This window comes from Ceratotherium simum, chromosome 9, assembly GCF_057802395.1.
Source record: "Ceratotherium simum simum isolate JZ-2026a chromosome 9, ASM5780239v1, whole genome shotgun sequence".
Taxonomy (NCBI): Eukaryota; Metazoa; Chordata; class Mammalia; order Perissodactyla; family Rhinocerotidae; genus Ceratotherium; species Ceratotherium simum.
In genome coordinates this window covers 51248200-51273402 of record NC_141908.1, presented here as the reverse complement: position 1 = coordinate 51273402, position 25203 = coordinate 51248200, and the positions used below count along the sequence as shown (strand labels likewise).

At 40.0% G+C, this 25203-nt stretch overlaps 1 protein-coding gene across 1 annotated transcript in view; it reads right to left on the bottom strand.

Annotated features, from left to right (window-relative positions):
* Positions 1–11083: 11083 nt before the first annotated feature.
* CYBRD1 (cytochrome b reductase 1) overlaps positions 11084–25203 on the bottom strand; it is a 32904-nt gene continuing 18784 nt past the window's right edge. Inside the window, exons 3-4 of the mRNA XM_004428198.3 lie at positions 16316–16470; positions 11084–15196 (exon numbers count right to left, since the gene is read on the bottom strand). Coding sequence (XP_004428255.1) covers positions 14899–15196; positions 16316–16470 — 453 coding nt within the window. The 3' untranslated portion in view covers positions 11084–14898. The remainder of the gene's footprint in view (positions 15197–16315; positions 16471–25203) is intronic.

The following is a 25203-nucleotide window of genomic DNA, read 5'->3' as shown; positions in this document are numbered from 1 at the left end:
CATTTAATGAATTAAAATGTCATAATGTCCAGAAATATCTTCAGTCATGACTTCAGAACATCTCTGTTCTTTATTTACATCAACCACTCTCTAGTTTGATATACAATGCACATTTACCTTATCAGCCCCATATTTGGGGTTGCTAAGATAAATGAGCACAGGGGAGCTCTTTAAAATAAAATGACGTTGGGTTGTCTGGACTGTCATAAAGAGGGAATGTGCTCACCAACTTTTGCCCAAAGGTGTTTTTGGTCTCATAGTTAAATTTCTGATTAGTAGTCAATTTTCCCTATTGAATACCTCATATTTCTTTTCCTTAGATTTATCCGCGCCTGTGTGTGTATGTGTTTGAATGTGAGTGCACGTCCTTATGTGCATATGTTCTGACTAGTTTGTTTTCCAGTTGTTTATTGGTTTAAATAATTGGTTTATTACTGATAGCTTTTTGAATTTTCTTGGTAAGCACGTTGTTGGGCAATAAGGAAAAACAATTAATTGCCCAAAATCGTGCAATGAAGAAAAACAATCAAATTATAATACACCAAAATGAAAACAAACTGCTGTGCCCAGCATTGTATCTAAATATCTTCTGAGAAGTATAAAAATAACTTTGCCTAACCCTATTGTGTCCTTTATGGTCATGTTTAGTTGGTGTAGTTTTTTTGGAACAATACACCAGTCTCTATTGATTAGGGCTCATGTTCCCCATATTCATCAAAACCTATGATCTTAACCATTATGTACAGTATTAGATCTTCAAGGACAGAAGTGTTTAGCTTAATTCCTCCCTCTCTTGCAGCAATGGCAAACACATAAACATTGTTTGGTTCAGATTGTTGTTGCCTGAAAAGAATAATGAACGTTGTACCTTGTACAATGAGGAAAATAAGGCATTTAGACTATTGTGCTTGGGAATTTACCACTAGGATCTGTAATTTTCCCCCTTGCTTTTGCTCAGGGTTTCTCCCCTTTGCCCCTTCCCCCAAGCTGTTCTGAGTCAAGTGGATTCCATTCTGGTTCATCTCTAACTCTTTACTCAGTTTATCTCTTAGCCCAGTCTTGCCTCTTTTGTCACCCTTACAAAGCCCACTAATCTCTCCTTTCTGGAGCTTTCTTTTTTTTTTTTTTTTAAAGATTTTATTTATTCAGTTTTTTCCCCCCAAAGCCCCAGTAGATAGTTGTATGTCATAGGTTCACATCCTTCTAGTTGCTGTACGTGGGACTCGGCCTCACGTTGGACGGAGAAGTGGTGCCTCGGGGCGCTCCCGGGATCCGAACCCGGGCCGCCAGCATCAGAGCGCGCACACTTAACCGCTAAGCCACGGAGCCGGCCCATGGAGCTTTCAATACCTAGATTACAAAAGATTTACTCTACTCTTAAGCTTGAGAATTCTGGATAATTCTGTGCTGAAGGATGGAAATGGTGGTATATGTTAAATTGGGTGCAAGTCTATAAAATAATATAGACTCATAGAGTTCTAGGGCAGTGCCTATGAACAGTGCCTATGCACACAGGAGCGCCTCACTAAATAACTAGTGAATGAATAAGAAAGAGTCTGTTTTTATAGAGGATGGAGAGATCAAGTGACTTGTCCAAGACTACACCCCTGGACCATGACAGAGTTCTTGCAAGAATCCAGATCTTCCTGTTTTATCCAGTTCTCACCATTCTACCTGGCCCAGCTTCCAGTAATTTGCATTACCTTTGGAAGACTTGTGAATGTTTATGCCTCTGGGGATCTGGGGATCAACAGTGCTGCAAAGCAAGTCAGTTCCTCAGGCCAGTTGGCGTCTGATCAAGTTGGGCTCTTGGAAACTGCTTTGGTTCCTCTTTCCTGGTGTTAAGAAAGCATTTATTTTGGTTTTAAAATATTGTCTTTGATTTTTTGTTAAATTTGACTAAACAAAGATTTGGATGATGTCAACCAGGCAGATGGATTTCTGATAATACATATTTTTAAGTACTTGTGATGTTTTTCTCAGGATAAACGTAATACATGTTAGTTATAGGAAATAGAAATAAAGCAAAAAGAGGGAAATTAAAAATGCCCATTATCCTACTCTGCCCCAAAGAGAACCATTATTAATTCTTTAACTATTTGGTATATGATGCTTTCAGTTATGTATACATGCACATATAACGCGTGCACATTCACATTTACAACTTGTTTTATATACTGTTTATTTTATTTAATATTTGATGAACATCTTTCCATATTGTTAAATACTCACCTATAGCATTTTTTTTTTTTTGTGAGGAAGATCAGCACTGAGCTAACATCCACACCAATCCTCCTCTTTTTGCTGAGGAAGACTGGCCCTGAGCTAACATGTATTGCCAATCCTCCTCCCTTTTTCCCCCTTTTTTTCCCCAAAGCCCCAGTAGATAGTTGTATGTCATAGTTGCACATCCTTCTAGTTGCTGTATGTGGGACGTGGCCTCAGCATGGCCGGAGAAGAGGTGCCTTTGTGTGGGCCCGGGGTCCGAACCCCGGCCGCCAGTAGTGGAGCATGCACACTTAACCGCTAAGCCACGGGCCGGCCCCCTATAGTATAATTTTTGACGACATGATTTTTTTATAGTATAGCATTGTATTTGTCTATTCTCTTTCTGTTGGACATTGTTTCCAAAGACAAGAAATCTTTAAAGATGATTTGCCATACAGATAGCCACTTCAGTGGTGATTCTCAGTCTCCACTTGCACCCCACTCACAATCCAGTGCTCTGGAAATAAGAGAGAGAAAGCGTGGCCGTGTGCACTGGGCTGCCTCTGGGAGCAAAGATCCCCCAGAGCTCCAGAGGAAAACGGAACCCAACCGCCGGATCCTTAGGGCCCCTCTCCTAGTTCTCCTTAAGGAGGAATAAAGATTTTCGCAACTTGCAGATCTTGTGGGTTTCCTTCTCAAAATCAAGCAAGTATTGGTACTTGGGGGGGGGGCCGGGAACTGGGAATTTAACAGGGATAAGGAGAACAATTTTAGAGATTAAATGTAATTTTGGAGAGTGGAAATAGAATTTTTTTTTTTGGTGAGGTGATTAGCCCTGTGCTAACATCTGCCAATCCTCCTCTTTTTTTTTTGTTTTGCTGAGGAAGACTGGCCCTGGCCTAACATCCCTGCCCATCTTCCTCCACTTTATATGGGATGCCGCCACAGCATGGCTTACCAAGCAGTGTGTCGGTGCATGCCCGGGATCCGAACCTGCGAACCCTGGGCCGCCGCAGCGGAGTGCGCGCACATAACCACTTGTGCCACCAGCCCGGCCCCTGGAAATAGAATTTTTAAAAAGTCTTTTTAATGAAAAAAAGAAACATGTATCCAGTTTTGCACGCTTGAATTATATTTGTACTTTTGCTCCCTCTGGGGTGAATAAAGTCACATTTAAAAGTGCGACACTACTCCCCTTGCCTCAGCTCTCTTTTACTTTCCTTCCTCCATTTGAGTGTTCCCGGTGAGTTCACTAGGCCCAGAATCTTTCACAGTCTGCTCAAAGACCCCCTAGCTAGAGAGAGAGGGGAAACACGAGCTCTGATAGAAGAGTAGGGGAGCTGGGTTAAGCTAGGAAGGGCAAAGATACTGTGAACTCTCTCTGCCTTCACCCAAACTGGATCACAGTAGGGGAGAAAGAGCCCCAGGACACTAAGATTGTCCTCAGTAGCCCTGGGACACCAACCTGCCTGGGTTGGAGTTCCTCCATCCAACCCTGGAGTTCCTCCAAGCCCTGAGCCATGGAATAGGGAAATCACCTCACATTCTTGAGAGGAATCTCAGATCTTATCCAGCTTAACATGAATCCAATGCTTTTATTTTTCCTTTTCACCTTCTTTCTCAAGACAGAAATTGGTGACAAGTCTCATTCTAGCCTCAATGTGATAGATTCATATAAATAGATATAAGTATATATAAAATATTTATTTGGGGCCAGCCCTAGTGGCCTAGTAGTTCAGTTTGGTGCACTCTGCTTCAGAGTGCAGAGGTACACCACTCACCTGTCGGTGGCCATGCTGTGGCGGCAGCTCACATCCAAAAAAAAGAGGAAGACTGACAACAGATGTTAGCTCAGGGTGAATCTTCCTCAACAAAAAATAAAAATAAAATAAGTAAAATATTTATTTGGACTAGACTTCAGAATAAATTTCTACTATAACATTAACCAAATGGAGGAATTGCTTGTGCAAGATTCTGATCCTGAGTCTGAGAACCAGATATCCTTCCAGTTGAAACAGGAAAACCCATACACCGCACTCAGCCTGGAAAGCTCCCAGTTATGTACCAGTAGATGTTGAAGCAATCAAAGACTGCCAAATGTACTTGAAAGTTCATCAGAAAGCCTCCCCACTTCCAAAACTCCCACCAGTCAAAGACTGTCATAAGATTTCCTCCTTTTACTCTATAAACCTCACTCTCCTTTCACACACTTTTGAGTCCCTACCAGTGGAAAGTGATGGTAGCTGACTCCCTTGCTACAGTAAGGACAAAACACAAATATACTCTTATCCAGATTTGCAAAATAAATTAGCATGTTGGACTACCTCCAGCATGAACAGAGGTTGGCAGATTGTGGGATCCAATACACTTCACTTCTCCAGCATCCTCTCCACCCAGATTTGCCTGTCCTTAAAATGAGTTGTCTTATGAGTCATGCCTCTGTGGTGAGTGAGGGGAGCCCTTTTCAGCTTACGCTCCCTCCTCCTCTTTCCTAGCTCCCTAAAGCCTAACATTCTCTAATTAAAGATTTATTCTCTGGGATCCAAGAGCTCTTCCTGTTCTTCATGCATCTGATTATCATGGAAGAAAGTCCACATCTCTGTGAGAAGAGATATAGACCCAGGGGAGGTACACAGAGAGAAGTCATCTTAGGTCTTGTCTAAGAGGGCTACCCAAAAAGCTGAACAGACTCTCTTAACGGAGAAAAGCCTCAGGTATCACCAGATTTCTAGGTGCTGGCTAAGGATAGAGTAAATGCCCAGCCCACTGGAAATGCACCTTTTGCCCGACAGCCTCTGGCGCTGCAGGCCTAGCCTAGCACTGCAGCAGCCTCTCCTTTGCTCCCCAACTTGAGCAGCCAGCTAGCCTGCCTCTCCACCCTTTACATTTTCCAGCTGGAGGCAGACGCTAGTCCACTGTGCTCCCCAAGTTCCGGGGGCACATATCAAGCTCTCCACGTGGTCTCAAGAAACTTCCTTTGGATTGAGGTGCCCTCCCCAGTCCCCATCTTACCACACACATTAATGTGAATGGCTTTTGAGGAGAGAAAAATAGTAGGGTTAGGGCACTGAGAAACTAGGGAGGGAAGAAACTAAGGAAAAAATGCCAATAAGCCAGGAAGGGAGATTTAATTTGGCCTAGGGCCAAGCCTACAATCCCTACTGTCCAGCCACAGAGGGGCAGCAGACCTGGTGAGAGTTGGGCACGTGCTAGCTTCTCTTTTCCACCACTGACCATCTCTCTTGCTATCATACTCTGCTTATCTTGTTGATTAACCTTTCATAAACATTCCACAAACATCTGTCTGGCCCTACCATAAGCCTGGAGGTACAAATTCCAACTCCCCAACACTTACAGAAATCAGGGAGAGAGAGCCAATGAGCAATAGGTGCAGTCTGATAAGAAGGACTAGGGCCGGCCCCGTGGCTTGGTGGTTAAGTGAGCGCGCTCCACTGCTGGCGACCCGAGTTCGGATCCCGGGCTCCCACCGGCGCGCTGCTTCTCCGGCCATGCTGAGGCCGCGTCCCACATACAGCAACTAGAAGGATGTGCAGCTATGACACACAACTATCTACTGGGGCTTTGGGGGGAAAAAATAAATAAATAAAATCTTTAAAAAAAAAAAAAAAAAAAAAGAAGGACTAGCGGCAGGAACCCATTCTTTGAATGCCCTGAAAAGAAACACTCCACCCAGACCAAGCGGTAGTGGGAGCAGGGGCAAAGGAGAAGCAGCAGGAGCCAGAGAGGGTTTTTCTAGGTGATGCCTTATCTGAGTTTTAGAGGAGATGCTGAATTTAGCAAGGCAGAGAAGGCAAGTGATATTTGGGACTGTTTTACCAGATCCTGACCTTCCCGTAAACTATTTGAGGGCAGAGATTGATCCTAAGCCCAACAGGGAGCCACCACTTATAGCAGTTAATTTGCTAAACTAACCTTGTATGGTATACTAGAATAGAATAGCATAGACTCCTGTGCTATACGATAGTACTTTCTAGACTAGTGTAAACTAGTAACCAATCTTAGCTTCACAAGATCCTTTCCTTCTTTTTTCCCTCTGCTTCCCTCTTGTATTTCACCATCTTCTTTCCTGAAAAGGGATTTCTGTACTACAAACGAAAATTAACTTATCCCAAACATATCGTCTGGGACAAGATCTATATGTTTTCCTCAAGTGGAAATTGGATGATATTATGCAATTAATTTATTCATAGGAGATGCATGCTGAAGTATCTATGGGTGAAGTCGTATCATGTCTGCAACTTACCTTAAAAACTGTGGGGGGAGGGGAAGAGAGAGAAAGAAATGCAAAACGTAAATATTTGTTGAATTTGTGGGAGGGTATATGTGTTTATTATCACTATTTTTCCAATTGTTCTACAGCTTAAAATTTAAAGATAAAAAGTTGTGAAAAGGCAAATGGATTGCTCATTTGGGCAAAGTACTGAACCGGTGAGTAGTAGATGCCTTTCGGAGTCCACGTAAAAAATGCCTTTGCCTTCACGCGATGCATAGTGCCTCATGTACCTATCTTTATATGTATTTATTTTGTCTATATTCCCATCTCGAAGGGTCAAGCTGCCAGAATATAACCTCATATTCAGAACTGTTCTCTTGTCCAGTGACACAAACTTAGACACTCAAGACATTTTTAAGTGGAGATCACAATCACTCCCTTATCGTTCTTACCTTTTAATGAAGGTCAAACTCTCACCTTTAATTGCAAGGTATTCAAAGCAGGCATGTTTTCTACAGGATTTAATTAGGTGAGGAGTAAATCTAAGTGGATAATAAGCAAGGTCTGTGCTCGGTGAGAAGTTGTAAGGGCGCCTTGAGTAAGGCTGTCATTTAATCAGCTTTTCCCAAAGCAAAGCAATCATTCTGCAGCTGTTTCATTAAAAAAAAAAAAAAAAAAAGCTCTCTGGTCAAAGTAAGTGAGTAAAATACTGTATATTATATTCTCTGTCTTGGAGATTCGCATTACACATGCAAAGTTCTGGGTAATGGAGGAGTAGCTTCTATTGAACAAACCCTTCCACAGATAGCAACTAAAAATTCTGGAAAAAATATTTTTAAAAAACTACTGAAGGCACTGGAAAGCGATGAAAAGCAGGCAGGAATTGGAGTAAAGCCTAGATTTGGAAGAAGGGAATGGCACTGGATAAATTTCCATTTTTAAGTTTTTTTTTTACTGGGGGAAGGCCCTGGTCTCTGTAAAGCAAGCAGGCTAAAATGCAATAGAAAATTCTTAGTTTTACTGGCTTAGAAAACCAGAGTACAAAATTCAGTGTGACTACAGCAGCTTGAAAGTGAGGGAAGAATCCTAGAAAGAAGAGAGCCTATAAGGGAGAGCCCTCAATCCTGCACATAAACCCTACTCACATCTCTGGCTGACCCTGAACTACACATGCATGGGGCAGACTCCAAGCAACCCATCCAAGTCGAGAAGAACTGAGCAGAGATTTCAGCTGCTGCTTGCCGCCGGGTAAATAGAGTTTACAGTTTAAGTCTGACCAAGTTAACTGACTATTAAAACAAAAAGTCAATACCCTTTTGAGAGTATTGAAACCCAGAGTTTCTTCAACCATTCATAATGTCCAGGATACAATAAAAGTTAGTAGACATACAAAGAAATAGCTAAACATAGCTCATAGTCAAGAGAAAAGGCCGTGAATGGGAACTCATCTCAAAATGATCCAGACATTGGTTTTAGTAGATAAAGATTATAAAGCAGCTATTGTAACTATGCTCATGGATGTAAACGAAAATATGTTTGTAATGAATGGACAAAAAAATCCATGCCAAAGAACAACATAATCAAACATCCGAGAACAAAAGACAAAGAAAACATTTTGAAAGCAACAAAAGGATTTGCTGAATAAAGATGATAGATAAAAGAGAGAGAGAGAGGGAGGGAGGGAGAGAGAGAGAGAGAAAGAGAGAAAGAAGAAGGAAGGAAGGAAGGAAGGAAGGAAGGAAAGAAAGAAAGAAAGAAAGACAAAGACAGAAAGAAAGAAAGAAAAAGGAAGGAAGGAAGGAAAAGAAATGTGATAAAGCAAAAACATAGCAAATTGTTAATTATAGACTCTAGGTGGTAGGTATGTGCATGATCACTCTGTAATTCTTTCAACTTTTCTGTTAGCTTGAAAATGCTCATAATATGATATTGGAGAAAAGGTCTATAAGGTCCTACATTAGAAAAACCTGTTTAACTTTAACTCCATTTTTCCCAAACTTCTTTTTTCAACAAAGCAAAATAAACAAAAGCCCTCAGGAAAATGAAATAAACCCTGCAGGATATACTCTGGAAAACACTTCCTGTTTAGATTTAGTCTACACCCATTTCAATTTTTTAAATAAGAATGGGGTATCATATCCATTGCCACATAGCAAACCACCCCCAAAACACAATGGCTTAAAATAATGACAATTTATTATTTCTCATGATTCTGTGAGTTGACTGGAGCTCAGGGTAGTTCTCACTGGGTAGTTCTGCTGATCTCACTTGGAATCTCGCATTCATCTGAGCTCAGCTGGAGCTGGAACATCCAAAATTACTTCCCATCCTCCGGGGTTTCTCTTCAGGTGGTTTTCAGGTGTCTAGTTCTGACTTCCTCAACTGCATAATGGCTGGACTCAAAGAAGAGGAAACAGAAGTTGTGAGTTCTCTTAAGGTGTGGGTTCAAATCCTCAGAATGTCGCTTCTACATTCCATTGGCTAAAGGAAGCCAAAAGGGGAGCTCAGATTCAAGGGAAGAGGAAACAGACTTCACCTCCTGGTATAAAGGAGCAGCATGTGCATACAGGGAGAAAAGGAACTGATGGTGGTCGCCTTTGGAGGTTATCTATCACAGAAGAGATTTGGTACCATAATTTCCATTCAAAGCACAGATTTGTATGCCTAACTGAAGATGTTTCAAGTTTACAAATGAATAGATGGTTGTTTATCTTACAAAAGCAATCTTTGCTTTCTAGATCACACAGCTTTGTCAAGTAGCAACTTCGAAATGCACTGAAGTGTTGATTTGAGGTACAGTGGAAAGCAATCTGAAATTAAGAGTCAGAAGACCTAGGTGTCTATTCTGATTGCTACTTACCAGCTGGGTGACTTGGGTAAATACTTAACCTCTCTGAACCTAAGTTCTCTTGTTTGTCAAGTGGGGTTAATGTATTTAATTCACTGAATTTTATTTAGGGCCAAAAAGGAGACAGAGATCTCCCATGATTCTCAGAAGAGCAGTCCCCAAGAGAACTGGAACTAGATCCAAAGCAACCCTGATGAACCCTCAGCGGGATTTTGTGGATCTTCACTAGTACCTGCCATTAATTTGAGTTGGCCACCCTCCCCAAGACTGTCCCACTGTCCACTAGTGTTTCCTGTCATCAACTACCAATGCTTCCTCTCTACCATCAGTATTTTCTCTTTACCGCATAGTTCTTGATTTCTCATCATTCCAGCCTGCCATGAACTACCATGGCCCTACCTCATGGTCTAGACCAGGAATTGGCAAACTTTGGCCTGTGGGCCAAATGTGGCCTGCCATCTGCTTTTGTAAATAAAGCTTTATTGGAACACAGTTATACTCATTCATTGACTATTGTCTGTGGCCTCTTTTTGGCTACAATGGCAGAGTTGAGTAGCTGCAACAGAAACTGTGTGGTCCACAAAACCTATTCGACTCTTTATAGACAGTTTCCTGATCCCTGGTCTAGACTCTCCCTCATGGCTCCTGTCTCTAGGCATTCCTTTCGTTTCTGTTCTCACTGACTTATTCTTGAAGTATTTCCCTGTTCAAGTTCCTAGGAGAAGGAGAACCAAAATCTTCTGAAATCCTCGTTCCTCAATCTGAAATGAAATAAAAGAGGACATCCTCTTTTCATGCCAGGCAGCTTCATGGTATGTTGGCTAGCCACAGTGAGGCTGCATTTGCGTGACATGTTCTCTCCCACCCTCATTCAATTAACTGTGGTGGAGGAAATGTAGATAATATGTAGTTAGTAAAACAGAGCTGCCTTGGAGAGGCTGGGGTATAGTGGGTACTATGACTGACATGTCTAGTATAACTGAAATTAAATTAAATGAGCTAATATATGTAAAATTATATGGTAATGTACATGAGCCATATATTTATAAAATATCAAAAGTACTTGCCAATTAAGACCAATCTGAAATGAAATACAGTACCCCTGAAATTAATAAATCAGTGACAAAATACGATGTAACATAAAAATTCAATTCACACACACAATATTACAGTTCTGTTGCATAACAGGACCTATAGTATTATGGTGTTATTACAGCTACACAACATAAAACATCATCAACATTTCCCAGGAGAGAAAAAGTAGGTGAAAAAAGGCTTAATGAGCGGTGAAATTAAGATTGGATGAGTATTGGCTCTACTTAGATGCTAATGATCCTTCTTTCTTATTTGGAAAAAAACCCCACAATTCATCCATTATGAATTATGTACTTTCTCAAGGATAAGTTACTATAAACACAGAGTTCTGCAATAACCAGCATTTTTAATCGGTTCTTCTTCCATGCTTTTCCAACTTAAACTGCATCTGCTTTGGTTACCTACATCTTGGCTCCCTTCTATACCACAGAGCATGGCTCCAGTTCAGATCCTGTATGGAGGAGAACATCATAACAGTTTTGAAACAGTCCTCTGAATCCTTGTAGCAATGTAAAAGGTGTGGTACTCAGAGTACACTTTATAGAGAATCTGATCGCAAGTTCAATAAACAAACTTAAAAAAAAAATTTCCCATTGAAAAGCAAACAAACAAAAAACCACGGCAAAGAAACTTTCAGAACAATGCCTACACCTTCTAGCCTGGACAAATTGATAAAACACACAAATAGCTTCCAAAATAACTTTTATTACTATATAAAAACAAGTCAAGAAAATATAGATGCATATTTTTTCTACAAAATTATAAAATACTCAGGCTATTTAATATTTTTCCATAAATGTGCTGAGATAAAAAGAAAAATTTAAACATAGAAATCTTTTCCACTTAAAATTTTCAGGTGCTTTGTAGGATATAAAGAATAATAGTTTTCTTTCTTCTATATTTTCCTGTGTTTAGCTGTAAGACATAGCAGTTAAAGCTTTCTGTCAGACTTATCTAACAGGACACGTCAAGATAAAAATTCCATCATATGGGGGCCAGCTCGGTGGCACAGTGGTTAAATGCACGCCCTCTGCTGTGGTGGCCTGGGGTTCGCAGGTTTGAATCCCGGGCATGCACCAACACACCACTTGGTAAGCCATGCTGTGGCGGCATCCCATATAAAGTAGGGGAAGATGGGCACGGATGTTAGCCCAGGGCCAGTCTTCCTCAAGAAAAAAGGGGAGGATTGGCATCGGATGTTAGCTCAGGGCTAGTCCACCTCATACACACACACACAAAATTCCATCATATGGCATTAAAATTAGCGTAAAGCTTTACTTCTTCATTTGTGCTCTTAGATTTGGCAGTTGTGGTCAACCGGTATTGCACTGGAATTTCCAACTCAGCAGGGAAAGAGCCTAATTAAAAACAACACATCTTCGTTATTTTGTCCTTTAGAGAACAGAAACCACTTGTCAGTATTCCTTAAAAAGTGCATTTGCCTCCTTTGTCATTTGACTGTAAGGTCTTAGATGCTGTTTCTAACCAACACAGCTTAATGAAACCACACAAGAAAAGCAAAGTACTTTGGAGGATGGATTCAGTCTGACACAAGGAGCACAGGGAGCTGTACACTTTTGACAACATTAATTCAAAATGCATATTCATTTGAGTTTCTCAATAAACCCTTTAAGAGAAAATGCTTTGGTGTTGATTTAGATGAGTGTTAAAATAAAGCTTTTTTTCTGAAATTAGATTATGGGGTAAGCCAAGCCAGACTATCTCTGCAGATGATATAGGCTACCATTATTTGGGGAGATTTCAATCACGGTTTTGGAATTGGTACCTAAGGCTTTCTTCTCCCCTATTCTTTTTGTGGGCTTTTAAATGAGATATTTTTGGGGGAGAGGCTTTAGGTAGGAAATACCAGCTTTTGAAAGACAAAGGTACAATTATCATTAGAATAAAAAGCCCATTAAAAGAAGAGTCTCAAACAGAAAGGTTTTCTAAATATATTTTACTATGCATTGTTTTCATAAAGGCTGAGAAAGAAAGAAAAGAAGTTCCTATAATATCTGTAAGGCTACCCTCATATTAGCCCACAAGAGAGATAAAACAAAGGGCTGAGATGAGGGGTGCTCAAATACTTTGCAATGGAGCAGATTATTCGAGTGCCAAATCCATAATTAACTTTTCACTGATAACCTCTTTCTTGGCCTATATGTAAAATGGAATGGCAGCTTCAATTCTTGGGGCTGTCACTAACCCCTCCCCACAAAAAACTGGAATTTTGTGCACCTCTATGTAACGAAACATCCATTTATCAAAACATGTTTGTGTGTGACGATGCAATTACTCCTTCCACTTAGAAACAAAACTGTAGCATGCTCTACCCATATTGAATTTCATTGTGCCTACTATATGACAAGCATTGGGCTGGGCACTGGGGATCCTTCTGACACTATCACCAACTTTGGAAACAGAATTAATTAAAGAAGAAGAAATCTGTTGTTGGGAGGGAATCTTGAATGGTTATCTGTGAAGCTTAATGGATGTGATGGAGTGTAGCTAGTATGAAGTCTATGGCAGTAATTACCAGTTACCTAAAGGAAATCCATTAAGCACCAAAAATATTAAGTGCATCTGGTATAAAGTGTAAGGTTTTATCCACATTAAAATGTTCCAGTTTAAGGGGCCAGCCCCATGGTGTAGCGGTTAAGTTCGTGGGCTCTGCTTCTGGCAGCCTGGGGTTCACAGGTTTGGATCCTGGGGGTGGACCTACACACTGATTATCAAGCCACACTGTGGCAGGTATCCCACATATAAAATAGAGGAAGATGGGCACAGTGTTAGCCCAGGGCCAATCTTCTTCAGCAAAAAAGAAGAGGATTGGCAACAGGTGTTAGCTCAGGGCTAATCTTTCTCACACACACACAAAATGTTCCAGTTTAAAATTTCAGGGAAACCAAAAAACAACCCCCAAAATGAAAAAGCATCATTTCAGCATAGGCACTATGCTAGGTTTTAATTTAAGTCAGACCAGAGCCTAGACAGAGATCTCCATGCATGAAAGTTGTCACCTCTGAGTCTCAATTCACTACTGAGAACCCAAAGTTCAAGATATCCCCTAAAATTCCACCAAAATTAGGAAGGATCCTAGCTATTCCCCCCAGGAAGAGCAGACCATGAGGTAAGTCTCTCCTGTCTCCAAACCCAAAGCTATTCAGCAGCTAAGATCCTGAAGAACAAAAATTGCAACTGATTAATCTTGAAAGCTACAGATGTTCTTGCCTGAACCTTCTTTGTCACCAAGACACAATTTTAAGATCAAAGGGGCATCAAGTAGGCCGTGGCTAGTTGGCAGTGGCAGGGTGCCCATGATCTATTTCCAGGTATGGGTGGGCCCTTTTCCTTGGTTATTTGGGCCATCTGCCTTCAAGAGAGCCAAAAGGTAAACTTGAACAGCTCCACTGCACTCCAGCAATTGAGAATTATCCAGGGGTGGGTCAAAGTAGGTGCAAATTACTATAAAACAGAAAAAATAGCACAGTGAAGTGGTTAGGATCATGGACTGAGGAGCCAGACTGCCAGGTTTTGAATCTCAGTTCCACCACTCATGAACTTGGGGCAAGTTACTAACCTCTCCAAGCTTCAGATCTCTCATCTGTAAGATGGAAATCATAATAGTACCTACTTCCTAAGGTTTATCTGGGGATTGAATGAGCTAATAGTTATAAAGTGCTTAGAACAGTGTCTTGCACATAGTAAGTGCCATGTAAGTACTTTTTAAAATAAAAACAGAAACTTGGGGAAAAAGTGCTCTTTGAGGTTTGCAGAGCAGTTTGTTGCCGTTTAAGCATTCAGGCATATTCTCATTCTAATTAGGTTTGGAATCTGGATCATAAAATACACCAAACTCCAGGGAAGGCTTGGGATTAAGTCAAGTTTTGGAAAAACTTCCAGGTCTGACCAGAGAAGATCTCTTCTCTACCTACAGCCCAGTCACTGCTCCAAAATACCCTGACAAAAACCCTGGTCTCCAGGGCCAATCTGAGCCCAGACCAGCTGGGGAGGGAGCAGAGGGTAGGCGCAGGGAGAAGGGAACCAGTTATTTTCCTAAAACTTTTTCTGTGGTCTAGTCATGACATCTGCGTAGCGTAAACCCTGGCCCAGATATTCGTGATCTGACTTCAGGACTGGTTCTACCTAGTTCTAAAATGACTTCATGACAAGAGGCCAGGGATGCTGCCAGTTTATCAAATTTACCAACCAACAGACACATTTTGAGCTCTATTCTTTGCAAGGCACTGTGCTAAATGCTTTGGTCCTCAACAAGAAAAGAGGTAACATAACCACAGTTTATATCTGCTATTATTTACATTGATCATCTCCTTTCCAATTCAGGTAAACTCATAGGCCTCAATCAATACAGACTCTTTCAAGAAATCCTACTTTATGATTAAAATAAATATTGACTCTGTGGAGCTCAATCATCTTATGGCTAAATAGGAGAAGCAAAACTGTAGAGCTAGTTTTTAAAAGTGAAGTTATATGGCTACCTCTCTACTACATTTTACATGGTGGATCTCTGTCCAGCCTCATCAAGGGTGAAGTTTCTTTTCCCTGCTGCGGCTTCACTGTTTAACTCTGAATCTGATTTGTCCACATTGCCAGTGTTTATTGCCATGGAACCTTCCACTTCTTCTTTATTGCCTCCGTTTGGCTGAAGGATAGAATTTGGTTCATTAGGACGTTTCCATTGTGGCCTGGTGACTATCCAAAAAATGAGGGCCCCAAACAGCAGAATCAGAAGGCCAAGGGTATTTGTGAAAACACCTTCTGGTGGGAATGAATGGTATGCAGGATCTTTCCTACAAAAAAAGAAAGAGGGTGTCCAATTACAAATAGAGTGATGCAGCAACATGCCAAACAGTCTTGAATTTATCTGCTCAAAATGCACACTGTTACAGCTTCACTGTAAATTCCCTTAAGGCTTGATGTTAAGAAGAAATTTAAGTTATGCTATAATTCACTCAATGGAAGAGTATGAAAATGTTAGAAATCATATTAAAATATGAAAAAAAGTATGAAAATAATATAGCATCTGGAACATTTGTATCACTTAAAAATTGAAAAAAGGATGATACAAAAATGTATGTACACCGTAATTACAATTAACGTAAAAACATGTACATCGGGGCCGGCCGGGTTGTGTAGTGATTAAGTTCGCGCGCTCTGCTTCGGCAGCCCAGGGTTCGTGGGTTTTGATCCCAGGCGCAGACTTATGCACCACTTATCAAGCCATGCTGTGGCAGGCATCCCACATATAAAGTAGGGGAAGATGGGCACGGATGTTAGCTCAGGGCCAATCTTCCTCAGCAAAAAGAGGAGGATTGGCAACAGATGTTAGCTCAGGGCTAATCTTCCTCACCACCCCCTGGCAAAAAAACCAAAAAACAAAAAACATGTACATCACAAAGATTGAGAGGGCATGCTTAACTTCAATAGTTGTTTTGTAAGAGTGGTACAATCTGTTGGACTTTTTGGTCCTTCTTCCGAGCTTTTAGTAATATTATATTATATGTATAGTGTAATAAATTATTTAAAAATAAATTTTTAAAACTTTTTATTTTTAACATTTAAAAAAATGTTACAGGGGCCGGCCCGGTGGCACAAGCGGTTAAGTGCGCGTGCTCCGCTGCGGCGGCCGGGGTTTGCCGGTTCAGATCCCGGGCGTGCACTGATGCACCACTTGGCAAGCCATGCTGTGGTGGCGTCCCATATAAAGTGGAGGAAGATGGGCACGGATGTTAGCCCAGGGCCAGTCTTCCTCAGCAAAAAGAGGAAGATTGACATGGATGTTAGCTCAGGGCTGATCTTCCTCACACATACACACAAAAAAAGTTACATTTATATTACATTTTTTCAATGAACAAGTATGTAACATTTTATAACTTAAGTATTACAGTTAGGAAAACTATGGAACTTACAGGGCAAAAATCAGTTTTTCAGTCACTCCCATAAGTGCTGTTGCAATCACTGTTCCAAAGATGAGAAGTCCAGAGTAAACGTGAATGGGCATGACAAGTGCTCGGAGAGAAGGTGGAGCCCAAGGAAGCAGAAAGATTAAAAAACCTAGGAGAAGCTAAACATCAAGAAGTGCAAAGGTTATCGTTTAATTTTAAAAGTTTTAACTAATTTTGAAATTATTATAAAAACAATATGCACAAAATGAGACAATCTTTCATGTAGAACCAAAGGCATAAAATGAAAAGTAAGTTTCCACACTCTAGTTTCACTACTCAAAAGTAACACCTATTATCACTTCCAGAAAATTTCTATGCCTATCCAAGCATGTGTGCCAGGGTGTGTGTGTTGTGTGTGTGTATAAAGAGAGAGAGAGTTTTTTTTAAAGTATAAGTGGGATCTTACCACCCACATTTGTTAGGTATCTTGCTTTTTTCCCTTAGTATATCTTGGAGATCTTTTCTTATCAACACATGTTATCTAGTTTATTCATTTTAATGGCTAACATTCTATTTTAAGGATGTAACATATTTATGTAGTTCTCTATTCATGGACTTTCTTGTTTCCAGTTTTTTGCTATTATTAACAAGGTAACGGTGAACATTCTGGTACTTACTTGTTTGTTTTTATCAATTTCCTTAAGTTTGTCAAGTAAAAAGGGAAGTGAAAGATTTTTAAGTCACCAAAACCAAATACAATAGGACACAGTTAGGCAGGTCAACCTAAAAAACTATGTGGAAAGAAGTTGATAATTTTGTTTTATAAGGAAGAAATGAGTTCTGCAGAAAAGTTATCTCCATTCCCTCGATAATTAAATTTCTAGTGGGACACTTCTCTGCAGAGAAGCCAGCAAGATTCCCACATAAACTGCAATCTGTTAACACTCAGTTTTGTTTTGTTGCCCCACACTCCCTGCCTGTTAAGTAGCCTCTTCTCCTCACGAAAATAAAGATGACTTAGTGGCCACTGAGTTACTGAGTTTAAAGGGACATTTTTTTCAAGTACCTATTAGCATCTACCATCCTAACAAAACAACTATGAGAAGAGAAGAGAATGGGGAGAAACACTAACATCACTGTTCATCTTTCTTGACTGAGATCTAAGGACTAATGGGGGATGGGATACCAGAAGAATGGAGGCAGAAGGGGTCTGAGGCCCTAAAATACATTTAGAATCACCTTACAGGCAATGGCAATGCATGGAGAGTAACCAAAAATGCATTCGATAGACCGGTTTGCATATTTTATTGTCTACTTAATACCACAAATGCCTGAATATATTAGAAATGGTTCTGAGGGTCCCCCTTGGTGGTTCAGAATGTTCCTAATTCTCCTTCAGTGAACTTTGGCGATTCTATTAATATCAAAGGGGAAGCTTCCTGATGTACAGGTTGTGCTTTCTATACAAAAACATGGCTCAGGTAAGTAACTGCCACGGATTTTGCACAAATATATTTCCGTGAGTAAGTCACCATATCTTGTCTGTGACTTGCCCACAGAAGTATAAATTTTCCATATTCCTGTTCGCTTGTTGGTTTCATTGCTAAGATTCTTACTGTTTTCTCTCATTTCTTTCAGGATTTATCATGTGTGTCTCTTGTAATCCTGTAGGGCTCAATGATCCAAGCAGGTGGGATGTCAGAAATTTGCTTATGGGAACTCAGGGCAATTTAACTACCTTAAATCTTACTTTCACCACTAAAAAAATCTTTTATCAATGAAAAAAAATTACTTTTAGAAGGAAAGGAAAAAAATTACGGGATGCTTAACTTTGATTAAAAGTATTCCAAATGATGCCAATGTATAATTTATAAAAAATTTATAATTTATAATAATAATTCTTTATTTCCTTTTAGCCATCTTAGCCTCACCATCTTACAAGTGAATATGCTAACTTTAAACCTGGTGGACTGAAAATTACAAAATCCCTTTTTCCCTTCAAATCAGTGGTTCTTAAAGTGTTGTTCACAGAAGACCTGCATCAGAAACACTTAAGGTGTTTAAAGATATCCCTGGGCCATATCCAGATCTGCTAAATCAGAATTTCTGGAATTAGGGCCCAGGAATCTTCATTTTAACAGAATGCCCAGCGATTATTATGCATGATAAAGTTTGAAGACCACTGCTTTTGATTCACTCAGATTATTTCAGAGATATGGGTTAACTGCAATCTGGAAAATCTCTAAAAAAGAAGGCAGTGGAATCTTCCATTATCTTCAGTCTAAAAACATTTATTAAGTGCCAACTATGTGCAAACAAAGTGCTCTAGTGTTTAGGAACCATCACCTACAGAGAGCTGTTCTTCACCCCAATGGAGTTCTTAGGAGAGCTAAAGAAAAATAAGATCTCATAAAAAGTTATTTAGATATGAAAGTGAAAATGTAGTTTGTTGTTAGTGCCACTGAGTCAGTTCTGACTCCCAGTGACTCTATGTACAGCAGAGTGAACCATGCCCAATCTTTTTGTGCCATTCTCTCACCTTCCAGTGCTGTATCAGACAATGCTCTGCTGCTATTCATAGGGTTTTCATGACCAATTTTTCACAAGTGGGTGGCTAGGTCCTTCTTCCTAGTCTATCTTAGTCTGGAAGCTCTGCTGAACCCATGTAGTACAATCCTAGTTATGCTTAAAAATTAAATATATATATAAATATATATATATTCATAGGCATAATAAAAGCCTAAAGGAAATAAACCAAAATATAATTATATCTCTAGATTATGGCCTTATCAGTGATTTTTGGTTTTTTCTTTATATTTTTCTGTATTTTATAAATTTTTAAATTAATGTACATTACTTTTATAATTAAAAATAGATAATGAAAGTTTACTTTTAAAGTTCCTGTCTTAAATACCTGGGCTTTTCTCAGTTAATTATTACAGTTCTTTAAAGATACAAATGTATTTTACCGTGCCAGTTTTATCTCACTTTATGAAACAGACGAGTTTTAAAAAAAAAGATATGTGTAAACTTTTAGACGTAACAAACGCTTTTATTTGCAAAAGTCATTAATAGAACCAGGAAATATCTGCCTAGATAGCTTTTGTATTAGGTGTAATTTGCTTCTTTTTTTTTAAGTGTAGAGGTAGATTTAATGAGCCATCAAGTGATTTACAGATTATTATATGGAGGCTCCTCTCAGCTCCTCTTCATCTTTCTTCTATTTTCTATACACACTCACTCATTCTTTCATTTAAAACACAGATTGCTGGGCCCCATCTGCAGAGTTTCTGATTCAGTAGGTCTGGGATGGAACCTGATAACCTGTATTTCTAATTTCCCTGGTGGATGCTAATGCTGCTATTCTAGGGACCACAATTTAAGAAGCTCTGTCTTAGGTCATTTCCAAGTTGCATTCTTCAAACATAACAGCATTTTTCTTCCAGGGGTAAAAAAAAGTCTAATCAGCACCAACTAGACTATGTCCATAGTTTTTTTATAAAGAGGGATGACAGACATTCAAATTGAACACTAAGTCTCCTGTCAATATCCTACATCTCCTTGCTGCACTGTCTTTCATCACGTCCACCTGGCAATACCCCAACCCTGGCTCAGCCATCTTCAGGACTACCCCTGGTCTGCTAGGTACCACTGAAGTAAATCACACAGTCAAGGAAACTAGCATCACTATAAATTCATGGTTATGATGCTTATGGTTATCAGCACTTCCACGCTGCTCAACAATCCTTCTATTGTCTGATTTATCAACTTGTCCTCCATACTCCCCCATCCTCAGACTTCTGACTCTCCTATGTGCCTCTTCACTATTTGCAGATGATCTTAGTAGCGCCTCATGGAAAAAACAGAGGCAACTTCAGAGAAGAGCCTCAATTTTCTGCCAACAAACCAAAAAATTATCCTAAGCCAACACTTCCTTCCTTTCTTCAATTACAATGGAGTTGGCGTCCTCCAATTTTCTAGCTGTTCTCTGCAACCTGTTCCTGAAGACCTAGCTATAGATTATTGCATCTCTCTGGTATTCACAACCTCTCCTTCTCTACTGGTGCCATCCTGTGAGCATTTTAAACATGCCCAAGATTCTGACAATGAAAAGAAGTTAAGGGCCAGCCCCGTGGCTTAGCGGTTAAGTGCGTGCGCTCCGCTGCTGGTGGCCCGGTTCGGATCCCAGGCGCACACCGACGCACCGCTTCTCTGGCCACGCTGAGGCCATGTTCCACATACAGCAACTAGAAGGATGTGCAGCTATGACATACAACTATCTACTGGGGCTTTGGGGGAAAAAAATAAATAAATAAAATTATAAAAAAAAAAAAAAAGAAAAGAAGTTAAGGGGTCGGCCCTGTGGCGCAAGGGGTTAAGTGCACACGCTCCACTGTGGCGGCCCAGGGTTCGCTGGTTCGGACGGATCCCAGGCGCGCACCAACGCACTGCTTGTCAGGCCATGCTGTGGCGGTGTCCCATATAAAGTGGAGGAAGATGGGCATGGATGTTAGCCCAGGGCCAGTCTTCCTTGGCAAAAAGAGGAGGATTGGCAGATGTTAGCTCAGGGCCGATCTTCCTCACACACACAAAAAAAAGTACCCAAACACCTTCCTTGACTCCCATCCCTGTCCAGTTACCACCTTCTCTCTCTCTTCCCCTTCTTACCCAAACCTTTTGACTGAGTTGTCTGTTTTCTCACCTTCCACTCTCTTCAATCCACTGAAATCTTGCTCTGCCCACCAAGGAAACTGCTCCCCAGGGTCATCAGTGACTTTCAGGTCACTAAATCCAATGGATAGTTTTCAGATCTTATTTTCCTTGACTTCTCGGTAGCATCTGACACTCCTTAAGCCCTCTCCTCCTCCTCTAATGTTCCCTTTCTCCTCCACCCACTTGCTCAAGCCTGCAAGTGACTCTCATCTCTTATATCATTGACTTTCCAAATATCATTAATTCTACCTCCTAAATATCTTTAGAAACTATCCACTTTGCTCACTGCTACTGTTACTCCTCCAGGTCACCATCATTTCTCATCTGAATCTCCCTAAACACCTGCAAGCTAGTCTCCCTATATTTACTCCTGTCCAGCCTTTAATTCATCTTCCATACCTCACTCTGGGCAGCCTGTCCTCCTTCCTGTTCCTCAAATAAAGCAAGGTTTTACTCACATATTATTCCATCCACCTAGAATACTCTCTTCCCTTTCACCACCAAGCTCATGACTTCAGGTTTTGGTCTGACTTCCTTTATCCCCTCTATCATATGAAAGCTCTCCCATGACACTCCATACCCTCCCTGTCTATCAAATACTGAATGACCTGTCTTCCTCTATAAGCCTCATAAGGGCAGAGAGCGTGTCTCTTTGGGCCCATGCTTGTCTTGTGGAACAATGCATTCCTCACAGCCTAGCAAGGTATCTGACACATAGTAAGTATTTAACTCTGTTGAATAAATGATGAATTCATGAATAAAATGTCCTTGACATAAAATGCATATTCTCAACCACGAAGGTGCCTATGATCCACAGTAGAAATGAAAAATGCCATCTTCAGATCATAAAGGAGACTACCACGAGATTTACACTTCTAATAACAACAGCTAATGTGTGTCATTCCAGTATCCTAAGCCCTAGGCTGAGCCTTTCCATGGATTATTTGATTTGCATTCTTATGATGCTGTGAAGGGTGTATCAAAAGCCTTAATTTATAGGTGAGCAAACTAAGTCCAGAAAAGTTCAGTAACTTGTGCAATGTCACCAGCTACAAATGGATGAACCCGATTCAAACTGAGGTCACCCTGATTGCCAGTCCTGTGCTCTTAAACACTACCCGCTCTCTGGATCTGAGCAAGGAAGAGAAACCAGTGGCCAAATTTTCTCCTGCCAAAAAGTCATGAAGTTGTGAAATGACATTTCTGAGAAGCCTACTTAGCATGCAAATAAAACAACACAAGATAAGAATCTGGATATTTCAGAGAGCAAAAGAGAATCTTGAGACAATTAAAAATGTGGAGGGTTTTTTTTTTTTGTTTTTTAGGGCAGAATCCACTTCCAAGAAAAATGTTTTTAATTCACCGAAGTTTAAAATTAGAAAATTGACTACATTAACAGATTAAAGGAGGAAAAACATATTCATCCCCAAAAAACCAGAAAAAGCATTAAATAAAACACTACATCCATTCATGATTTTAAAAGAAAAACAAAATTTTTTCACAAACTGGAATAGGAAGAAACATGAAACTTCTGTACACAACAGTAAAATATTAGCAGCATCCTCTTTAAAATAAGAACAAATCAAGGATTCCTATCTCTACTTCTATTCCATATTTTGTAAATACTTCTAAACACTTCCATATACTTCAATACTTCTATACTCTTCAATTCTCTACTGCACTGGCTAGGCGGCAGAGGAAAAGATCTGTGACAAAGCTGGCATTGCAGATAAGTGGAAAGGTCAGGTTTAATTCAATTAACAGTGCTGGGGAAAACAGCTTATTTATATGGAAAAAGATGAAGTTGGATTACCATATCATATCATACACCAAAGTTAATTTCAGATGAATTAAGTGCTCAAATATCAAAGACAAAACTTTAATACTCTTAATAGAAAACATAAGAGAAATTAAGATTTTCTTTAATATTACTGTAATGTAACTAACCCCTTGGCCATTCATAGGCTTTTTTTCTCTTAGGCCAATTGTTCTCCAACATTAGTAGCATCTGACTTACCTGAGGGGCCTGTGAAAGCACATATTTTGGGGCCCCATCCACAGAGGTTCTGATCCAGCAGGTCTAAAACAGAACCCGTGAGTCTAGTTTGTTTTTACTTCAGGGCAGGGAAAGATTTCATTAACAAGTCACCAGAACAAAACAAAAAATAATAACCTTAAAGGAAAAGATGATTAATTTGTTACATTAAAATTGAGAACTTCTATTTGTCAAAAACTACTAACAAGATAGAAAATACAAGCTTCAAACTGGAAGATATATGCAACACATACAAATGAAAAGGAATTTGACACAGAATTTCTACAAATCTTTAAGGAAAAAAACACTCATTTTTTAAATAGACAAAAGACACAAACAGATATTTCTTAGAAGAAAAACATGAGTAATCAGTGAAATAAACATTAAAACCACAAGAAGACATCATTTTACACCCACTAGTTTGGCAATAATTAAAAAGTTTGGAGAGGATGCATGTTGGCAAGGATGTGCCATTTGGGAACTTTTATATGCTGCTGGCATATAAGGAACATAATTGCAGTCAACCACTTTGGAAAACAATGTGGCATTATTTTTTTAGGCTGAGTATATAATTCCACTCCCACATATATGCCCAGAGAAACCTTTGCATATGAAGACCAGGAGATGTGTATATGAATGTACAATGCAGCATTGTTTGTAAACAGAAACCAATTGAAAATAGCCCAAATATCCAGTAGCAAGAGAACAGATAAGTAAATTTGTGGTATATTTATACAACAAATACAAAAGTAAAAATGAATGAACTATAGCTAGAGGAATCAATATAGTTGAATCAGCAGAAAGATAAAAAAAAGGTGAAATAGAATTTAAAAAGTTGCAATAGAATACGTATATTATGAGACTGGTTTTTAAAAAGTGAAGAAGCCAACTAAACAATATATTGTTTGGAGATTCACACTATGTGGTAAAATTATAAAGAAAAAACTTCCGGAGAATGGTTACCTCTAGGAGTTGGGATAGGAGATGTGGGATCAAGGTGCGGGCAGGTAGGGGTTCCATGTTTTCTAAATTAGGTTGGATGGTGGAATCATAAGAGTTAACTTTCTTATGATTCATAATTTCTATATACGTACATATAGTTTGTTTTTTAAAAACTCCACTCGGGGCCAGCCTGGTGGCGCAACAGTTAAGTGCGCATGCTCCGCTGTGGTGGCCTAGGGTTCGCAGGTTTGGATCCTGGGTGCGCACTCATGCACCGCTTGTCAAGCCATGCTGTGGTGGCGTCCCATACAAACTGGAGGAAGATAGGCACGAATGTTAGCCCAGGGCCGCTCTTCCTCAGCAAAAAGGAGGAGGATTGGCATCAGATGTTAACTTAGGGCTGATCTTCCTCACCAAAAAAAACAAAACAAAACAAAAAACCTCTCCAGAGGCTAGATCTTACAAGTAGGAATGAATTCTATACTTGAAATGCTTTACAATCCATAGATCAACATGAGGAATGGTGAAGACCTTTCAGGTTTTTTTTGGTTGTGTTCTTTTGTTGCTTGCCTCCCCGCTCCCCTCCTTTCTTTATTTACTGAAACAATGTGGACACTGGCTTAACTTGGCAGGTAAATCTTCATTTTACATATATTGGCTAAACCAAACCCCAACAGCGTTGAGGTGAGGAGATCGGATCTTGACAATCTCTCCCATGCTCTTCATACCCTGGTAGGTTTGTTTCTTGAGTTGGACTTGGGGAGAGTGCAAACTGACCTCACAAACTGGCATGAATGGTCTGCATGCAATTATACTTTGCGACTGAAGTGCACAGCAGTTGTGGCTGTGTAAGCGAGAGTAGCAAGCAGGCTGGCGCAGCTGCCCGGAGAGAGGGGGAGAACTTCCTGTTCTCCACCCAGGAGAAAAAGAACCTCCACTTACAGAGAATTTGGCTTGATTCAGAAATAGACACTGCTTCCCCTTTTTTTTGAACCTAAGAAATGTGACTAAAGCACATCTCTGTCAAAGCATATTTTTGTGGCTCACGAATTTTTGCAACTAAGAATAAGGAGGAGGAATCTTTGTAAATCATAAGAAGAAAGGAGCTTAGCTCCTATTAAAAGTGAGGAAAGCAAGCTTAGAATTGTTTCCTTCCACTGGGAAATAAAGGTTTTCATTTAATTTCTTCCTGAGGCACACCTGTTCTATACTTCTGTGGAGA